The 21,507-nt window shown below is 43.4% G+C and overlaps 1 protein-coding gene across 1 annotated transcript in view; it reads left to right on the plus strand.

Moving 5' to 3' along the window:
• The window catches only part of OSCP1 (organic solute carrier partner 1), a 68,387-nt gene that overhangs the window by 12,664 nt on the left and 34,216 nt on the right, over positions 1-21,507 (plus strand). The window contains exon 2 of the mRNA XM_082244716.1: positions 419-593. Within this exon, the coding sequence (XP_082100842.1) occupies positions 482-593 (112 nt within the window). The 5' untranslated portion in view covers positions 419-481. The remainder of the gene's footprint in view (positions 1-418; positions 594-21,507) is intronic.

The following is a 21,507-nucleotide window of genomic DNA, read 5'->3' on the forward strand; positions in this document are numbered from 1 at the left end:
TCTATATACACGTAAAGATGTATAAATCACTCTGTATACACGTAAAGATGTATAAATCACTCTATATACACGTAAAGATGTATAAATCACTCTGTATACACGTAAAGATGTATAAATCACTCTATATACACGTAAAGATGTATAAATCACTCTTTATACATGTAAAGCTGTATAAATAAGTCAGCAGAAGGTGTGCTGAATGATTTAGCGTTATATATAAGGCTCCATACACGGTGCAGGCATGTATGAGCATATCAGTTACACACGGCTCCGCTCTTTAAGTCGGCGTACAGTACCGCCCCTTTAAGCCGTCTTAGCAGGGCGCTGTGATTGGTAGAGCCGGTATCTTAGTAACCGTGCGGCGGCGTCTGGGGCCTCTGTAAGGGAGAGCAGGGCCTGCGTTCTCAGCGAGAAGAAGCCCCGATCGGCGGATCCCTATCGGCCATTAACATCTGTGCCTGTCTCGTTCATCATCCCAGCCATGTCTCTCCGCACCCTTCCATTGCTCTTCATCAATCTTGGTGGAGAGATGCTCTACATCCTGGATCAACGCCTCCGAGCCCAGAACATCTCTCCAGACAAAGCCAAGAAAGGTGAGTGGTTGCTAATATGGCTGCTCCTCTTCACCCATACTCAGGGTGTGTGCCATGGCCTTCCAGCAAGGAGCCCCTAGGTGATTGAACCCTGGGAATCCATAAGTATGGGGCAGCAGGACCAGCACAGCCACATCACATCTGATAGCATGGAAACAATTATCAGCATAAACATTTTTTTTTCTTAAAGCGGAGTTCCACCCAAAAGTGGAACTTCCACTCATTTGCCCCCCCCCCCCCTCCGGTGCCACATTTGGCACCTTTCGGGGGGAGGGGGGAATGGGTACCTGTTTATGACAGGTACCCTTCCCCACTTCCAGGAGTCGGCATCTTCCCTCTGAGGTTTGGCCCCCTCCTCCTTCCCCCGCCGCCGAGCCAATCCGAATGCGCAGCGTGCTTCGCGCATGCGCAGTAGGGATCCACCCGTGAAGCCGCAAGGCTTTACTGCCAGGATTCCCTTACCGGCAATGGCGGCAGCACTGACAGCTGATGGAAACATCGGCTGGTGTGCCGACATTGCTGGAGTCCAGGACAGGTAAGTGTCCTAATATTAAAAGTTAGCAGCTACAGTATGTGTAGCTGCTGACTTTTAATTTTTGGAGGGGGGGGGGGACTCCGCTTTAAAGTGGAAGTCCACCCTAACACTAAAATCTACAGGCATCCATGATCTAACACTAACCTATCTAGCCCTGTAAAGAAGAAATCACTATACATACCTTTTTTGAAGCTTCTCCGATCTGGTCTCCAGCGACGGATGCTGTGTGCAGGCACATCCAACAACGGCCGGGAATTGGGGCTTCCATTGTCAGCTGCCTCCCCTGCACTGACTTACACAGAGAAGCCGTTGCTGATAGCTCAGCGTAGGACCAGACTGGAGCAGCCTCAGAAAAGGTATGTATAGCGATTTCTTCTTTACAGGGTTAGATAGATTCGTTTTAGATCATGGATACTGGAAGATTTAAAGATTTTAGTGTTAGGATGAATTTCCACTTTAAAAAGCTGCTCTAACAAGGCATTTGAGTTCATTGGGGTACATTTACGCAAGTACTCTGTGCCTAAGAGCCCATGACACCCCAGCACATCTACACATCTGTCCCTGGCCATAGAAACACTAAGCCAGTTCACCCTTGCTGGCTAAAATGCTGCCAAATGTCAATGACTATATAGGGATCAGGGACTAGAGTGACCCAACACTAAGCCAGCGCTTGGAATGAAGGAAACCTAGCAAATTTCTTTATCCACAATAAAGCCGGCCCTACATGGATTTATATTTAGCCAGTTCAGCAGGGATAAATCATTTCAGACATTTTTCCACCTTTAGGCACGGCTCACACTACGTCGCTCCGACTTAGGGGGCGACCTGTGAAGTCGCGTGCAGCGCGACTTGCACGGACTTCATAAAATGAATGTCTATGCAAGTCGCCCCGAAGTAGTACAGGACCCTTTTTCTAAGTCGGAGCGACTTGTGTCGCTCCTATTAGAACGGGTCCTGTACTACACTATGGGACGCGACGGTGCGTGACTTGTCAGGCTGACCAAGTCGCCTGACAAGTCGTACCAGTGTGAATGGAGACTTAATGTGACCTAGAAACTGTACAACTCAGTTGAACAACAAACTAAAATCTTTTAGGTGGAGGGAAGTAAAAATAAAAAAAATAAAATAATATGGATGCATAAGTGTGCACACTCTTAAACTAATTTTATTACAGCACTCAGTCTTTTTGGGTATGAGTCTATCAGTATGGCACACCTTGACTTGGCAATATTTGCCCACTCTTTGCAAAAACACTCCAAATCTGTCAGAATACGAGTGCATCTCCTGCACACAGCCCTCTTCAGATCACCCCACATATTTTCAATCGGATTCAGGTCTGGGCTCTGGCTTGGCCATTCCAAAAATGTAATCTTCTTCTGGTGAAGCCATTCCTTTGTTGATTTGGATGTATGCTTTGGGTCATTTTTAATGCTAAAAGATTAAGTTCCTCTTCATGTTCAGCTTTCTAGCAGAAGCCTGAAGGTTTTGTGCCAATATTAACTGGTATTTGGAACGGTTTATAATGCCCTCTACCTTGACTAAGGCCCCTGTTCCAGCTAAAGAAAAACCGCCCCAAAGCATGATGCTGCCACCACCATGCTTTACAGTGTGTATGGTGTTCTATTGGTAATGTGCAGTGTTGTTTTTGGAATTATGGTCAAAAAGTTCAACCTCGGTTTCATCGGACCATAACATATTTTCTCACATGCTTTTGGGAAACTTCAGATGTGTTTTTGCAAAATGCAGCCGGGCTTGGATGTTTTTCTTCATAAGAAAAGGCTTCCGTCTTGCCACTCTACCCAATAGCCCAGATAAACGGGAGATTGTTGTCACATGTACCACACAGCCATTACTTGCCAGATATTTCTGCAGCAGTTATAAGAGGATGTGCACACCTATGCAACCACATCATTTTAGTTTTTATTTTTACCCCCCCCCCCCCTCCAAAAGATTTCAGTTTGTTTTTCAACTGAGTTGTACAGTATATAGGTCACACTAAAGGTGGAAGAAGTTCTGAAATGATTTATCTTTGTTTAATTTTTTAACATCACAGAAACCTGACATTTTAACCGGGGTGTGTAGACTTTTTATTTCCACTGTATATGGTCACTGTGGTTGTGCATTAGTCAATCGACCAATCGACTCCTGTTCAACTACCCTTATGGATTTTCCCCATTAGATCAGTGCTTGAGGACATAGCCTTCAAAAGTGATCAGTGTATTCTGAAGCTGGGGAAGGTTCCCCATTGTCAGAATACAATAGCTCAGCTTGAGGATTCCCCCCCATCCACCTTCAGTGTGTTGATGGGGAAATCACGTATTTTTTTTTGTTAATTCAACCTGCTGATTGAATGAAAGAAAAATGGACTCATCCATGAATGAAGGAATCACTCCTGCTGGGCCACTGTATTCTGACAGCCCTGGGTTCTAGCTGTTAGAATACCGGAACAGTTCCTAAAATTGTTTGGACAACAATTATTAGCCTGCCTCTTTTAAAAATGTCAGATAAGTGAACAACTTTTTTAACCTGGTGGTCCCATTGGCTGTTAGTTTCCACCAATTCTTTGAATTCCTTTTGGTAAAAATTCTAACAGTGTACAGCCAGCTTAAAGCTGACCCTGGAGAATCTTAAAGTCCCTGAGTCCCTGCTAATTTAGTCTAGAGGGCGGCAAGATCACTTTTACTTACCTGGTCAACCGAGCCCCTGGCAAACTGTGCTCTCCCATGCTCCAACAATGGACCTTCCCTCATTGTCATCACATCTAATGCAATACTTTGAGCCTACGTCTGTCTTGGCGATAGTGGTGGACCTTATGGTCGCCATACACATTACAATCTCACCATGCAAACTTTGTACAATCGACTTAAGATTTACTGATCCAATATTGTTTGGAGGATCTACCGGATCTATATCATCAATTTGTATCTAGTCAGGCAGGCCAGTGAACTACATACAGGTGCATCCCAAAAAACAGAATATTATCAAAAAGTCAACTTATTTCATTAATTCAATTCAAAAAGCAATGCATTTCAATGATTTCTTTCTTTTAATTTTGATGATTATGGCTTGCAGCTAGTGAAAACCCAAAATTCAGTATCTCAGAAAATTAGAATATTGTGAAAAAGTTCAATATTGTAGACTCTTGGTGTCATACTCTAATCATTGAATTAACCCTAAACACATGTAAAGGTTTCCTGAGCCTTTAAATGGTCTCTCAGCCTGGTTCAGTAGGATACACAATCATGGGGAATACTGCTGACTTGACAGGTGTCCAGAAGACAGTCATTGACACCCTCCATAAGGAGGGTAAGTCACAAAAGATCATTGCTAAACAACCTGACTGTTCAGAGTGCTGTATCCAAGCATATTAATAGAAAGTTGAGTGGAAGGAAAATCTGTGGTAGAAAAATGTGCACAAGCAACAGGGATAACTGCAGCCTCGAGAGGATTGTGAAGAAAAGGCCATTTGGGGGAGGTTCACAAGGAGTGGACTATGGCTGGTGTCAGTGCTTCAAGAGCCACCACACACATATATCCAGGACATGGGCTACAACTGTCGCATTCCTTGGGACAAACCGCTCCTGAACCAAAGATAATGTCAGAAGCGTCTTACCTGGGCTACGGAGAAAAAAGACTGGACTGTTGCTCAGTGGTCCAAAGTCCTCTTTTCCAATGAAAGTAAATAACATTTCATTTGAAAATCAAGGTTGGCATGAGGTCCAGTGTGAAGTTTCCACAATCAGTGATGGTTTGGGGAGCCATGTCATCTGCTGGTGTTGGTCCACTGTTTTATTAAGTCCAAAGTCAGTGCAGCCCTCTACCAGGCAATTCTAGAGCACTTTATGCTTCCCTCTGCTGGCCAGCTTTCTCCCTCTCCACTCGCGATCGTCGGTGGAGAGGGAGAAAGGCAGGCGGCTGATGTCATTCTCCCCTGTGTAGAAATAGTGATCATATGGTTTTACTATGTAGGACCGTTGATCACTGTTCCTACACCTCAAGCCACAGCCAATCACAGTTAGAATCATGCCCCTAGGGACACACATAGCCCCTCCCTCTCAAAAAAAGTTAACCCCTTCACTGCCAGTGTAATTTTACAGTAACAGTGCATATTTATAGCACTGATTACTGTAGAAATGTCACTGGTAACCCCAAAAGTGTCAAAAATGTCAGTCAAGGGTCCGATCTGTCCACTGCAATGTCGCAGTACCGCAAAAAAATCGCAGATCGCCGCCATTACGCGTTAAAAAAAATGACAAAAATCTTTCCCTTTGTTAGTAAACGCGATAACTTTTGCGTAAACCAATCAAAATACACTTTTTGCGATTTTTTTTTTTTTTTTTTTTTTTTTTTTTTTTTTTTTTTACCAAACATATGTAGCATAAAACAAATTGGCCAAAAATGTTAAAAAATTTTGATTTTTACATTTTGTTGGGGAATTTCATATAAAAAAATGTGAAAAATATTGTTATTTTTGCAAATCGACGCTCTTTTTTTGTTTATAGCGCATGATCAAAAAATCGCACAGGTGATCAAACACCACCAAAAGAAACTCTGTTTGTGGGAAAAAAAGGACGACAAATCCGTTTAGGTACAGCGTCGCACGACCGCGCAATTGTCCGTTAAAGTCACGCAGTGCCGAATCGCAAAATAGGCCCTGGTCAGGAAGGGGGTAAAATCTTCCGGGGGTTAAGTGGTTAAAGTCAGCTTTTATTTATTTATGTAAATCCTTTATCCCAAAAGAAAAAAAGAACTGTTTCTGTGGCTGCTTAAAAAATGTGAGCTGGTTTGTCTTTAAATTTTTAGTGAAGTCCGTCTAAATCTGCCAGTAGATATAACATATACCCGCTCCCCAGACTCTCAACACTGCTTTCGAAAGGCTTCTCTGTTGCTCCTCCGTCTAGAGTGGATACACCCTAAAACAGGAATTGTGTTGCTCACCGAATGCCCTGGTGAAAATGAAGAAAAAAAAATAAAAACTAATGCAGACACCTAATTCAAGATTTGGTAAGCTGCAATATAATACCTTTTTGGGTTTCATACAGCTTTTAAAGCTGAACTTTGGGGGAAAAATCCAAAGCAGGACTTTAGAAATGATCTTTTATACTTGCATTGGTGCAGTTGGCTTCATGAAAGTATCTAGATCTAATATTCGGATGGCCAGTGGGTATAGTGAATATTGTTGTAGTAGTCCTCACTACATACATTGAGAGCATGATCTTCAGGATAAAGCTTCAGTGACTTCTGTTTTCCATGTTGAACACAGGAGGTCACATGCATGACACTGTCACTTTTCAGAGAAAGTCTGGTATTTTTCCCATTGAAAAATTTGCCTTTTTAATCATGTGTTCAACAAAATTATCAATAGATGCAATGCTTTACTGTGGAAAAAGTAAGTACAACCTTGGCTTCAAAAGCTGGTATGGCCCCTTTTCGTATAACTGCCCAACATTCTCTGACATTGACTTAGTGAAATGTTGACCACTTCTCCCTGCAAAATCCCTTCAGTTGCGAGAGGTTTGTGGGTTTCCTTGCTTGAAATGCCAATTTCCTTATCCTGCTACAAAATGTAATTGGGAATCAAATCAGGGCTTTGACTAGGGCATACTCCTTTATTTCTTCTTTTTGAGCCATCCCTTGATGGACTTTCTAGTGTGCTTCAGGTCAATATTGTGTTTGAAAGATTCATTCCCACTTTAACTTATACTTTTGGACAGATGGCCCCTCATTTTCATCAAGTATACTTTCATAGGATGCAGAATGCATAGTTTACTTGATGACTGCAAGCTGCTCAGGTCCTGAAGCAGCAAAACAACCATAAACATTTCCACCGCCATGCTTCACAGTTGTATTCGGTTCTTCTCCTGAAAGACTGTCTGCGGTCTGCAGTAAACACGTCATGTTGGGTAATATGGAAGAGGTAAATGGCGCTGCCTGAAAGCATCTAATCTATGGTTATATCAAATAAGGTAAAGGAGATCAAATCCAATGTGCAATCATAAAGAATATCCAATAAATAATAAATAGCAATAATTAAATGTATTAAAAATGGGAGGAGGAATCGGATCTGGTGAATCTAGCAATAATAGATCACAATATAATAGGCTGGAAGATATACCAGTTTGCCAGATCTAAGATTCTATCGCATAAATATACGATAATTAGAATCAAAGTCAATGCTATCATAATAAATTGATAATGAATAAAAATAGGAGGAATCGGATCCGGTAATTCTAGCAATAATGAATCACAATATAGTAGACTAAAATCTGTACAAATTCATCAAGGCAAAAAATAAAGTGCTGAAAGTGACATGTGTAGAGGGTGACTGTAAATAATTCAAATATTAGTGTGCCATATAACTCAAGGTGCTGGAGTGGTAAACGAGATCCCAAAATGGTCAATATATAAATAAAGTGATAAAGTGCTGGTAATTCCAGTGGGGAAAATATGTACCAACAGGAAATGTGGAATAGTTAATATACGAATTAAACTTTACAAATAGTTTAGTGCTAGGTGTTAACACAAAGTAAAATCAATACAATTGTGTAAATGATGACCAAAAAAAAAACCACAAAGTGACTAGTGCTGATAAAATATTGCGACTGAAAAGGAAAAATCGCATAAGATGAACAGTCCAATCATTCGAGTCGCAGACCACTTCAAGGGTCTCCACGTGTGGTCAGTGTGACGGGACAGGTGCTTCTCTCACTCCCAGGACCGCACTTACCAGAAATTGTAACCCCTGCAGGGGTGACAAGCCTGTAATCCTAGCTGGATCTGGTACTCAAGGGCCCACAATATCCTATACTTTGGTTCCTCTTGGTAGCGTAGCGGAGACTCCTGAAGATGCCATTCTGACGAAACGCGTAGAGCGTCACCACGTCACTTCCTGCCCACGTGGAATGCACTTCCGGGGCATGGAGGGCACTGCGTTCCGGAACAGCCTTACCGCTACAGCGTACCCGGACTAAGATACTTGCCTTACTGCTCTCTTATCTACTTTGCTTGTGAGTACCTTTTCACTAATAAAAAGTATTGATTTTAAAACGGTACTACACTATACTAGTTTTTTTTCCTCATATATACACCGGAACCCCCTTGAATGTAAATGGCTATGCTACCAAAAGGAACCAGAGTATAGGATATCGTGGGCCCTTGATTACCAGATCAAGCTAGGATTATAGGCTTGTTACCCCTGCAGGGGTTACAATTTCTGGTAAGTGCAGTCCTGGGAGTGAGGGGAGCACCTGTCCCATCACACTAACCACACATGGAGACCCTTGAAGTGGTCTGCAGCACCTTTAGTCACCTGATTATACATCCTTTTGGGACTGATTTTCAGCACTGGATCACCTTTTTTTTGTGCTACTCGAATGATAGGACTGTGCATCTTATGCGATTTTACCTTTTCAGTCGCAATATTTTATCAGCACTAGACACTTTATGTGGTTTTTTTTTTTTGGTCATCATTTACACTATTGTATTGATTTTACTCTGTGTTAACATCTAGCACCAAACTATTTGTAATATGTAATTCCACTTTTCCTGTTGGTACATATTTTTACCACTGGAATTACCAGCACTTCATCACTTTATTTATATATTGACCATTTTGGGATCTGCACATTAGTCCATTTACCACTCCAGCACCTTGTGTTATATGGCACACTAATATTTGAATTATTTACAGTCACCCTATTTGAATTATTTACAGTCACCCACTACACATTTCAGCACTTTATATTTATGTATTGCCTTGATGCATTTGTACAGATTTTAGTCTACTATATTGTGATTCATTATTGCAAGAATTACCGGATCCGATTCCTCCTATTTTCATTTATATATTTATTATGTTAGCATTGACTTTGATTCTAATTATCATATATTTATGTGATAGAATCTTAGATCTGGCAAACTGGTATATCTTCCAGCCTATTATATTGTGATCTATTATTGCTAGATTCCACGGATCCGATTCCTCCCATTTTTAACACAGTTAATTATTGCTATTTATTATTTATTGGATATTCTTTATGATTGCACATTGGATTTGATCTCCTTTACCTTATTTGATATAATCATAGATTAGATACTTTCAGGCAGCGCCATTTACCTCTTCCATATTACCCTACTATACTATATATCCTATTGGATTATAGATAAGAGATGGGCTGCAGCCTTTTCTCTCATTTTCCATATACTATCAGTTTATATCCTAGCGTGGAAACCTTTGCCTTCTAAACACGTCATGTTACTGTGGCCAAACAACTCTTTGATTGATCACTCTTCAGCACTTTGTTCCAGAAGGCCTGGTCTTTGTTTATGGAAACTGTAATCTTACTTTAATGTTTCCTTTGGCTTTTTCCTTAGAGTCGATTCACACTGGAGCGGCACGACTCCTTACTACTTCGGGGGCGACTTGTGCATTCCCATGCACCACGACTTCGGAGCGACTTGCATTGACGTCAAATAATGGAAGTCTATGCAAGTCGCTCTAAGGTCGCCCCGAAGTAGTACAGGACCCTTTTTCTAAGTCGGAGCGACTTGTGTCGCTCCTATAAGAACGGGTCCTGTAGCAGTCAATGGACCGCGAGGGAGCGCGACTTGTCAGGCTGACAAGTCGCCTGACAAGTCGCGCTAGTGTGAATCGAGTCTAAAACACCTCCCATGCATGCTGAATTGATGCAATCTTGTTCTGATTGAATCTATATGCACTTGGACCCCAACTTTTCCAAGAGCTACCAGAAAACCCTGTTATAAAATGTTGTGGTTGTTGGAGCCTTCTTTTATCATTTAGCATCAGAGTGAACTCTTGGGTTGAATTTGCTAGATTGCTCAGTATTCAAAAATTGTATGGCTCCACTTGTAGATTACTTTCCTTACAGTAGAATAATAGATTTCAAATCATTTGGCATTCTTTTTAAATCCATTGCTAGGCTCATAAAGAGAGATCTTTAATCTTCACATGATGCCACCAAACATATCAATAGTCTGAAAATAAATACACCATATCAATTTTAGGTATATCACCTTTTCTGTAGGCACTATCAAGATCTAATGTTGAAATATGTTTAAAAGGCCAACCATTTCCATGGGATGTACTTACTTTTTCACATGATTGTAAAATGAGCCTATATTTTCCAACTCCACGTTTTCATTTGCCACTTTCTCTTTTCTGACCTACTCCTGCATAGATGAATGGACAGATCAGGAAAGACAGCGAGGTAGGGGGCACTCCTAAACAAAATGACTCCACTTTCATTTATTTCCTGCTGACTTGTTGCTTATACCTTTTTGCTCAAAGTGCTGTGCTCAGTAAATGCTTAGTGGCCAGTTTGGCTAGGTTTCTAGTTGAGTAGGGCAGAGAATGATATAATTTCTTCATATTACATTCCAACATTTTGCTGTTAAATTAGAATTGATAGAAAACGAACAATACATACGGATAGTAATAGTGTGGAATTCTAGCCAGACATTCATCTTCCTTCCTTTCAAGGCCTTTGTAGAGCATCAATTTAACAGGAAATATGCCAATTTCTTTTGAACCCACCATGTAGTTAGGCCCCTTTCACACGGGCTTTCCGATCAGGTCCATCTGTCAGTTTTTCAAGCGGACCTGATCGAATGCTCCATGCACCCCTATGGGGCAGCGGATGTCAGTAAGAACATGTCCGCTGACACCCGCTGCTATCTGATCCGATGCTGTCTGTGAAATCCAAACCGATGGAAAAACCCTATTTTTCATCAGTCTGGAGGATCGAACTGGTTAGGATCAGATGAAAACGGACAGGCGGCCTGTTTTCATCTGATCTCACAGAGGAGAGTGGGGATCTGACAGCTCCGTCGCTGCAAAGTAGGCGGAAACGGGCCTGTCGTCCGCCTTCTCGGCGGATCGATCCCCGCTGAGCAAAATTGAGTCCTCCGGGTGGAAAGCCCATGTGAAAGGACCCCAACATTGTGTGCCGTGCACTTTTATACCTTTTGCCAGCAATTTTTTAGTTGACATTTAGCTGTCAGCAGGGAACCCGCTGCTTAGGAGCGGTTAACAGTGTTTAGGAGAGTTCAGCGTCTTTTTTTCTGCTGGAAAACTCTCCAAAAAGCTAAAAAAAAAATTCTGCTCCTAGAATTTGAAGCTCAAAAAACATTAAGTGGTCAATTCACTAAGAGTTAAATAAAGGGCCAAAAAAATGCGGTAAATCAGTTTTGAAAGTGCAATTCACTGAGAATTTTTTGCGTTAAATACCGAATACGGCATTTGTTCAGTTAAGCGGTAATTACCAAATTATTTAATACGCTAAATTATTGTATTGAGCTGGTTGCTAAGGAGTGTTCCAGGAACCATGTCTTTGACAACGGATGGCTCATCAGAACCCACTGACAGCTGAATGTAAAAAAAAAAAAAAAATGCAGTCAATTAAAAATTATGTAAAAAAAAAAAGACAGCGTAGACCCCCCCCCCCCCCCCACATGCATACCCGGCTCTTCAAGGCTGGTATGGATTTGAAGGGGAACCCCATGCCAAAATGTTAAGAACAATTGCAGCCCGGGAGATCAGGAAAGTGAGCGAGCACCCCCCCTCCTCAACCATACCAGGCCACATGCCCCCAACATGGGTGGGTGGGGGGGTGGGTGCTTTGGGGGCGGTGTCAAAAGGAATGCTAAGTAATAAAAGCACAGACCGTTTTTGACAATTCCTTTATTAAAAATAAAAGAACAGTGCCCCCCCCCCCCCGATGTAGATACATTGTCAATCATTAAGCCCGCCGCACCGCAAACCCATAAAAAGAAAAAAAAAAAGCTCTCCTCCCGACGAACGCTCCCATAATCTTCCTGCGCTGCCGTGTGACAGTTCATATATAGGTAAGGAGCGGAGCCATTTGGCATTGTCACCTGGTGGCACCACCCCCTTGTGGCATCACCGACCCAGCATGCACCAGTCTGTGACATCTCCAGGTGGCGTCGCCTGGGGGTTGCATCTCTTACCTATATAAGAACTGTCAAAGGCAAGCCAGGCATTCAGTGTTATGCCTTAGTGGAGGGGGTCCAGCAGTGGTGTCGGCATCTTGATTGACAATGGATCTAGATCAGAGGGAACCCTGTGTTTTTTTTTTTTTGTTGTTTTTTTTTAATAAAGGAATTGTCAAACTGTCTTTTTTTTTTTTTACTATTTGATACTTTTCTGGTGAATGGGTAGGGGTACAATGTACCCCATACTCATTCACATAGGTGGGAGCCAGGATCTGGGGGCCCCTTGTTAAAGGGAGCTTCCAGATTCTGAAAACTCCCCTGCCCACCGACCCCCACAACCGCCGGCCAAGGTTGTGGGGATGAGGCCCTTGTCCCCATCAACAGGGGTGAAAGAAGAAAATGGTCGTACACCACCACGGAATCCAATGAAGAAAAGTTCTTTATTCACATAAGTGGTACAAGGTACAGCAAGGTAGGACAGTAGACGCATTTCACAGGACTGCTATGTGCTTGTTCACTACCTAGTATGGCGTGTGACTATTTTCTTCTTTCATGCTTCTCCTGGTGGCGAGCCGAGGTTCAGCACCCATTTTGAATCGTGGACTTTGACTAGCATGAGCAGTGTTATCTCTCTTCATTGCCCATCAACAGGGGGACAAGGTGCTTTGGGGGGTGGGGGGCATGCTCAGATAAGAGTCTAATATGATTTTTTTTTTTTTTTTGGTGTGGGAAACCCATGCTGTATTTTTCATAATTTTTAATTGCCGGCATGTTGTTGTTACATTTTAGCATCGGGATACATGCTGACAGCTGATGAGTCATCTGTTGTTAAGGACTCGGCAGCCGGCTTCCCAGGCCCGCTCCTTAGCAACCAGCTATTGGGGGGGACCCCCACACTGTTTTTTGACAAATCCCGCATGTGATACCGCCAGCAAAACCCTGGTGATAATTATTGCATGTTTTTTTACTCTCCTATTTCTAAGAGCTTACCGCATGGTTTTCAAACAATATTTCCCGCCACATTTTTCATTTTGTGGTAAATACCACATAATGTTTTTTTTTTTTTTTTTGTGAATTGGAATTTTTTTTTTTTTTTTACCGCATGTGATCATTTATGCAAAATAGTCACGTTATTGTGTATCACATGCAGTAAATGTTAGTGAATTGGCCCCTAATTGCCTAAAGTAGTGTTCATGGACACATAGGATAACATTATTTAGCTTCTAGGAGCTTAAAAAACACTAGTGCGCATGGAGTCTATTAGTTGTATTGGAAATATATGGCCAGTTCCAATTCTTCATTATGACAATGCCTTGTACCAAAATCACAGCAAATGGTATTGTAATGAAATTGCAATGGTGCAGGATGAGTAAAACCGGGTTGGTCATTGGTGAAATTGTTAACAATGAATGCGCCCCCTTCCTCATATACGGTGTGCTCTATTAAGATTCAGTAGATGCATAAGCCCTGATTCATCAAGCTGCAGGACCACTTAAGGCATCTTAAATGTGCTTAAAGTGATACTAAACACACACTGTTTTATTCACATTGTCACTTTTATTACTGTATGTGGATGATGGCACTGTAATTATTTTAATTAATAAATACATCTAGGTACCTTTTTCCTAATCAATTAACTGTCACATCAACCAGCTCTTTCCCAGCCTGTCTGCAGGGAAACAAAGGTAGGAGGAGCTTCTAGTCCCCTACTGTTGGTCACATGTTCAAAAAAAAAAAAAAACAGCCTTTGGAATACAGAGTAAAAATAATTAATATCAATAAACTGTAATAAATTATCATACAAATATATATATATATATATATATATATATATAAATAAAATATTTGAAATCAAATATTTAGTATTGTTTGGCAAGAAAATGCTGTGGGTGGATTTCTGCAAGTCACAGGCCCCCCACCCTGTGTCTTAGAATAAGAGGGAGGTGAAGCCTCCATCAATATACATGTAATATCCCACCTCATTGTGTTTAGCTAGTTAGAGGTGATGGAGGAGGAAGGAGAGAGTGGAGTGTCATTTACGACTGTGTACAGTGCCTTCAAAAAGTATTCATACCCCTTGAAATTTTGTTATGTTACAATCAAATATGTAAATGTATTTCATTAGGATTTTATGTGATAGACCAACTCAAATTGGCACATAATTGTGAAGTGGAAAGAAAATGATAAATGGTTTTCAAATTTTTTTTACAACTAAATATCTAAAAAATGTGTAGGGTGCATTTGTATTCAGCCCCCCTAAGTCAATTCTTTGTAGAATTACTTTTCGCTGCAATTACAGCTGCAAGTCTTTTTTGGATATGTCTCTGCCAGCTTTGCACATCTAGAGAGTGACATTTTTGCCCATTCTTTGCAAAATAGCTCAAGCTTTGTCAGACTGGATGGAGAGCGTCTGTGAACAGCAATTTCCAAGTCTTGCCACAGATTCTCAATTGGATTTAGGACTGGGCCATTCTAACACATGAATATGCTTTGATCTAAACCATTCTATTGTAGCTCTGGCTGTATATTTAGGGTCATTGTCCTGCTGGAAGGTGAACCTCCGCCCCAGTCTCTAGTCTTTTGCAGACTCCTAAAAGCTTTTCTTCTAAGATTGCCCTGTATTTGGCGCCAACCATCTTCTCATCAAATCTGACCAGCTTCCCTGTTCCTGCTGAAGAAAGGCATCCCCACAACATGATGCTGCCACCACCATGTTTCACGGTGGTGATGGTGTGTTCAGGGTGATGTGCACTGTAAGTTTTCTGAAACACATAGCGTTTTGCTTTTAGGCCAAAAAGTTCACTTTTGGTCTTATCTGACCAGAGCACCTTCTTCCGCATGTTTGCTGTATCCCCCACATGGCTTCTCGCAAATGGGACTTCTTATGGCTTTCTTTCAACTATGGCTTTCTTCTTTCCACTCTTCTATAAAGGCAGATTTGTGGAGTGCAGGACTAATAGTTGTCCTGTGGACAGATTCTTCCACCTGAGCTGTGGATCTCTGCAGCTCCTCCAGAGTAAGGCTCCATGTACACTGGACGCTGGAAATGGCCGTTTAGGAGCAGTTGGGCGTTTTTTTCAGAAGCCCCTGAACCCATCTACATTTTATCTTATCTGTCCATGTACACAGGGTCGTTTACAGTCATTTGCAGGCAGTTGCGTTCAGAGACTGTTTTTAGAACGCAATTATTTGCGTTCGAACGTGTGTTTCCCGGCGTTTCAAACGCACAAACTCGTCTGAACGCGTCCGAACGCGATGACCCGCGTTTAGCGTTCGCGTTTTTCCATTTTAAAGGGGAATCATTTTTTCTCTAGCGCTCATTGACAGACGTAGTCCTCGGTGATACACCACCTTCGGGTTATGTTGCCTCCACAGGAGCAGGACTAGACAGGAAATTAAAAAGCTCTGGCCACACCCCAGGGGCAGTCCCAGAGGGTATATCCTCTCTCTCTCTCTGCCTCAGCAAATCAGTTATTTTCTGTCTAGTTAGGAGTAAGGACCTAGATACCTTGCTGGGATCTTAGGTCCTGGCAAGAATTTTTTCTTAAAGGATTTTTTTAGACAGCTTTTTTCTCCAGTGTTCCTGTGAGATCTTCAAGCAAGAAAGCTGAACTGGGCGACGGGCGGGATGTTGAGATCCGGTGGTCACCCCAGTTCAGCCTACGAGCGCGTGCAGGCCATAGCTCCGCGCTGGGTCGGCCGCGACAAAGTCCCATTAAAGGACTGTCCACGCGAGTTAAACGTCTCGCTGAAACGCCAAAGACCATGAGTCACTGCGTCCGTATCGGTCGACAGCCCTCCCGCCCCGGTGGAGAGGGGTACTGTCAGGAGTTGGTGTCCGCCTGGTTCCGGTATGGTGAGTAGTATGTTCCCCCTTTCCCCCTGACGGGTTTTGTGGTGAACGCGGGCCCCTCTCTGTATGGTAAGATAGAGTCCCTTTCTATCCTACAACATGACACAGATCCTCCTACTTTGAGTGTGATTTTATGTGTGCAAAAAGCCAGGAGGCTTGGTTTGGGAGCTAACAATCTAATTGTATACATGTTTTAAAGATGTAATCTGTGGCATTCTGGGAATCTTATGGGTTAAGAATAAGCTACCTACCAGTCAGAAGCCACGGACATGTAGACTGCCTTCCTAATCAGATCTCCAGCTATTAGCAGGCCTCCCGAACGGCCATGCGGTCCGCCAGGGCCGGTACCGCCAACCACGCCATATCCCCATGCAGTGAGAGTGTTGTGTGCCCTGCAGCACACCGCTATTCAGTACGGGCCGCCGCCATTTTTTTGCTGGATCGCACGAGCCGCCATTTTGGCGTAGCCTCGTGTCTCCAGCATGGGGGCGGCCATGTTTGAGGTGATCCAAACACCTCGTGGAGCTTGGGGGAGGCGCCGGAAGGCGTACAGAGGGGCGGAGCCGCCTCCTTTCTTCCTGGGCAGCCAGCCAAAAGACTTCCTGTTTGTTAAGACAGCGCTGTAACCTGTTGCAGTTAAACTCTGAGCATCAAGTGGTGAGCCTGGGGGTCTATCTCTCTCTCTCTCTCTCTCGATCGATAGGGATCCCTAGCAGGTAACACTAAGGGGCTTTTGTGGCGCTGGGGGTCGAAAAAAAAAAAAAAAGAGAAAAGTTTTATTTTTGAATTATATTATCCAGGAAGTAACTGGAGTTATCATGGACCCTGCCACACATATTCCCCCACCTGTTTCCCTCGAGGGGGCCACGGGACCCGCCGGTGCACAGAGTATAGAGTCATTTACAGCAATTTTGGAGTCTATGGTGGCTCGGGTGGAGGCGGCCTGTCAGGGACGGGGGTCAAGGAAGCGACCCCCGCCTACCCCTATACCATCTGACACCTCTGACTCAGATTCAGAGGTGGTCACGGCAGTTGCAGGTTCCTCTGCAAGGGCTGTTATCCCAGGTAAAGCCCCCTCAGACAGTGAGGAGGACGCTTCTTCTCCTGCTATTATTCAGGAAGAAGCATTGGTGGACGCACTAGTTGTAGCAGTGCAGGAAACCTTAAAACTTGAGGCTTTACCGGCAGAGGCAACTGAAACAGAGATTCCTTTTGGTACTAATAAGCCCATCAAGACGATGAAGGTTTTTCCTGTACCTAAATGTTTCGGTAATCAGATTAAAGGAGAATGGGAGCATTCTAAACGTACCTTTACTATTTCCAAGCGTATTGCTAGACGCTATCCGTTTGAGGAATCCATCATTAAGAAATGGACGGTACCACCAGTCGTGGATCCGCCTATTTCCAGGCTGAATAAAGCCACGGTTATTCCAGTGGAGGACACTTCGTCCTTTAAGGATCCGGTGGATCGAAAGATGGAAGCAGAGTCCCGCACCATCTTCTCTCTGATAGGGTCAGCTTTTAGACCAGTAATTGTTATTGGTCTAGTTTCCCAGACACTTACGGAATGGGCGAAAATGGTACGCCAAGATCTTAGGGGAAAAGATATTCCCCAGGAGACATCTGATTTGATGGAACAGATTATACAAGGGCTACAGTTTATCTGTGACGCAGCCTTGGACACTACTCCCTTATTAGGGCATGCATCTAAGACAGCGGTGATCCTCAGACGTGTGCTGTGGTTAAAATGCTGGTCAGCTGACCTAGGTTCCAAGAAGACCTTGACAAATCTCCCCTTTCAGGGGAATCGTCTATTTGGGGCCAACCTAGATGAAATCATTAAGGATGCCACTGGGGGCAAGAGCACTTTTTTGCCACAGGCTGCTAAAGCTAAGGGACCTCGCAACAAGCGAGGACCTTTCTTTACCGCCCATAAAGGGCGCCCGGCTGGTACTAGCGGGAAAGGCAAGACTCCTCCAGGAGGGTTCAAGAAGGGCTGGTCGGACAAGCAAAGGACCAACCCAGCCAAACCCGAAGCAAAGGAGTACACAGCCTGAAGGTGCGCCCCCACCCGGTTTCAGGGTGGGGGGACGTTTTCACCGGTATTCAGGACATTAGATCGAGCATCAACCACTACTACCGGTGCGATTCTTCCCTTCCAACATTTAAGTACTACAGGAAGCGGTAATTACCGTTCCCTGAATAGATCTTTTCCTTTACCTTTTCCTAAGATTAGTCCCGATACCTCACAGGAATCGGATCTGGTTGACCAGATAGGCCAAGTAGCCTCTAGTCGGGTGACTTCGGTCCCTGAGGTTCAACCAGAAAAGATCACCTTTCCTGATAACTATCAGGTATCTGATAAATGTGTGGGAACAGAAAACGACCAGACTTTCTCGGATGGTCGGGGCCAGATACCTCTAGGGACGCCTGGTTCAGATCCAATCAGCGCCAGTGGTCCTAGAAATTCTAGGCTGGCCTCCTCAAGCCGGCCTGGCCGACTTGGACATGTTAGTCGTAGACGTTCCGTGGGAACTTCGTCTCAGGGAGTGTCTGTGGTCTCAAGGACCAATTTACCATCATGCTTTACAGTCGCTGGGTTTAATGGCCTGGCCATTGAGACCCAAGTACTGAAGGACAGAGGTTTGTCAGCTTCAGTCATTCCTACCCTTATTAAAGCAAGGAAAGCGACTTCCAGCAAAGTCTATTATCACACATGGAAAACTTATATTGCGTGGTGCGAATCTTTAGGATTTCCTCCACGTACCTATTCGGTGTCTCGAATATTGGCCTTTTTGCAACAAGGGGTTGAGCAGAAGCTAGCCTTGAGCACCATCAAGGGTCAAGTTTCAGCATTAGCAATCTTCTTTCAGAAGCCTTTAGCTACCAAATCCTTGGTGCGGAATTTCACCCAGGGGGTGCGGCACCTGGCTCCTCCAGTCCGCGCGCCCTTACCGCCTTGGGATCTTAATTTGGTTTTGTCGGTTCTACAGAAACCTCCTTTTGAAAACATCAGGGAGATTCCCTTGCTTACTTTATCCCAGAAAGTGGCCTTCTTGGTGGCTATTACTTCTGCTCGCAGGGTGTCAGAACTGGCTGCATTATCATGCCAGTCCCCATACCTAGTGATTCATAGGGATAAGGTAGTACTTCATCCTAAGCCATCTTTTCTTCCCAAGGTGGTTTCAGATTTTCATCTGAATGAAGATATTGTACTACCTTCCTTGTGTCCTCAGCCCAAGCATCATCGGGAACATGCGTTGCATTCCTTAGATGTGGTTCGGGCAATCAGGGTATACCTGAAAGCTACGGAATCATTCCGTAAGACGGATTCACTTTTTGTGATCACGGATGGCCCCAGAAAGGGTTTGCCTGCATCTGCCGCGACCATTGCCAAATGGATTAGACAAACGGTGGTACAGGCTTATTCTATTAAGGGTCAGAGTCCTCCGTTCCCTGTTAGGGCGCACTCCACTCGAGCGCTCAGTACTTCCTGGGCCTTTCGCCATCAGGCGTCAGTGGTCCAGGTATGTAAGGCGGCCACCTGGTCGTCAGTACATACCTTTACAAAATTCTATAAAATTGATGTGACGGCATCGGCGGATGCCTCATTTGGCCGCAAGGTTTTGCAGGCCGCAATTTGAGGAGACCGGTGGTCTACCTCGAGGGTTTTTTTCTGTTTGAAAAAAAAAAAAAAAATTGTTTTCTCTTTTTTTGTTGAGTCTCATCATTAAGGATGAGCATTGTAAACTTCTAGTTGGCACCGGTTGGGCCTTCTAGATTGGGATTTGATTTCCATTTTCCCACCCCTCAGTTGTGATACTGCTCTGGGACGTCCCGAAGGTGGTGTATCACCGAGGACTACGTCTGTCAATGAGCGCTAGAGAAAAATGGATTTTTGTAAAATCTTACCGTAAAATCCTTTTCTCTTAGCTCATTGACAGACGTAGTCCCCGCCCCTCTGTTTTTTTGAGTTGGGTTAAAATCTCTAAAGACTGCTTTTTCACATAACTGATTTGCTGAGGCAGAGAGAGAGAGGATATACCCTCTGGGACTGCCCCTGGGGTGTGGCCAGAGCTTTTTAATTTCCTGTCTAGTCCTGCTCCTGTGGAGGCAACATAACCCGAAGGTGGTGTATCACCGAGGACTACGTCTGTCAATGAGCTAAGAGAAAAGGATTTTACGGTAAGATTTTTACAAAAATCCATTTTTTGACCTCTAGGAACGCTTCTAAACGCAAACGCCGCTAAACGCGGGTACAAACGCGACCGAACGGACGTTTCAAACGTCCTAAAAATTCCAGCATTCAAAGGGACTTTTAACAACGTCCCGTGTACACGGAGCCTTACCATGGGCCTCATGGCTGCATCTCTGATTAATGCTCTCCTTGCCCAGCCTGTCAGTTTAGGTGGACGACCATGTCTTGGTAGGTTTGCAGTTGTGCCATACTCTTTCTATTTTCGGATGATGGATTGAAGAGTGCTCCGTGAGAGGTTCAAAGCTTGGGATATTTTTTTTTTTTAACCTAAAGCAGGCCATACACGATCCGAATTTCGTCCGAAAATCATATTTGCCAGTGAATTCGAACGATTTTCGTATCGTTAGTGTAGTATGTGCAACATGCGATTTTCGTACTACAGCAAAAATTCACATATCCAACATGTTGGGTTTTTCTGAGAAAATTGTCCAAATTTCATATCATTAGTGGTTGAGTCGTGGGATTCCACAGAACAACACACCACTGCGCATGATTCAGAAAAGATCAATCCGGAAGGAAAATAAAAAGAATAACAACATGAACGAGTGTTCGTCAGAAAAAACGTAATACATCAAATATTATAGGTTACAGCAAACTCTGCTGAAAGGCTGTAACGAATGATTGTTCTGTTCGCAAATGCGGCAGCCCGATTTTTCACTGTAGGGGGAGTGCCAAGTGGAGGTGTGCTTAAAAGGTCAAGACAACATTGCATTACTTCCTATACTGGCACAAGAAACTAGGGTTTGGTCGTACGATTTTCGGATCACATTGATGGTACACTCGCATGATGTACACGAGTGCCACTTGCGTTTATCGCACAATAAATCGTACGAAATTCACATTGTGTATGGCCTGTTTTATCCTGCTTTAAACTTTTCCACAACTTTATTCCTGACCTGTCTGATGTGTTCCTTGGCCTTTATGATGCTGTTTGTTTACGAAGGTTCGCTAACAAACCTCTGAGGGCTTCACAGAACAGCTGTATTTATACTGAGATTAAATTACAGATAGGTGGACTCTATTTATTAATTAGGTGACTTCTGAAGGCAGTTGGTTCCACTAGATTTTAGTTAGGGGTATCAGAGTAAAGGGGGCTGAATACAAATGCACGCCACACTTTTCAGATATTTATTTGTAAAAAAATGTAAAAAACATTTATCATTTTCCTTCTACTTCACAATTATGTGCCACTTTGTGTTGGTCTATCAGATAAAATCCCAATAAATTACAGGGTATGAAATGCCTTCTCAAGGAACTGTATATGCCCACATGTGTGACTCTATAGTCACATGGGCTG

Source organism: Pelophylax lessonae (assembly GCF_965119305.1).
Source record: "Pelophylax lessonae genome assembly, chromosome: 2".
NCBI lineage: Eukaryota > Metazoa > Chordata > Amphibia > Anura > Ranidae > Pelophylax > Pelophylax lessonae.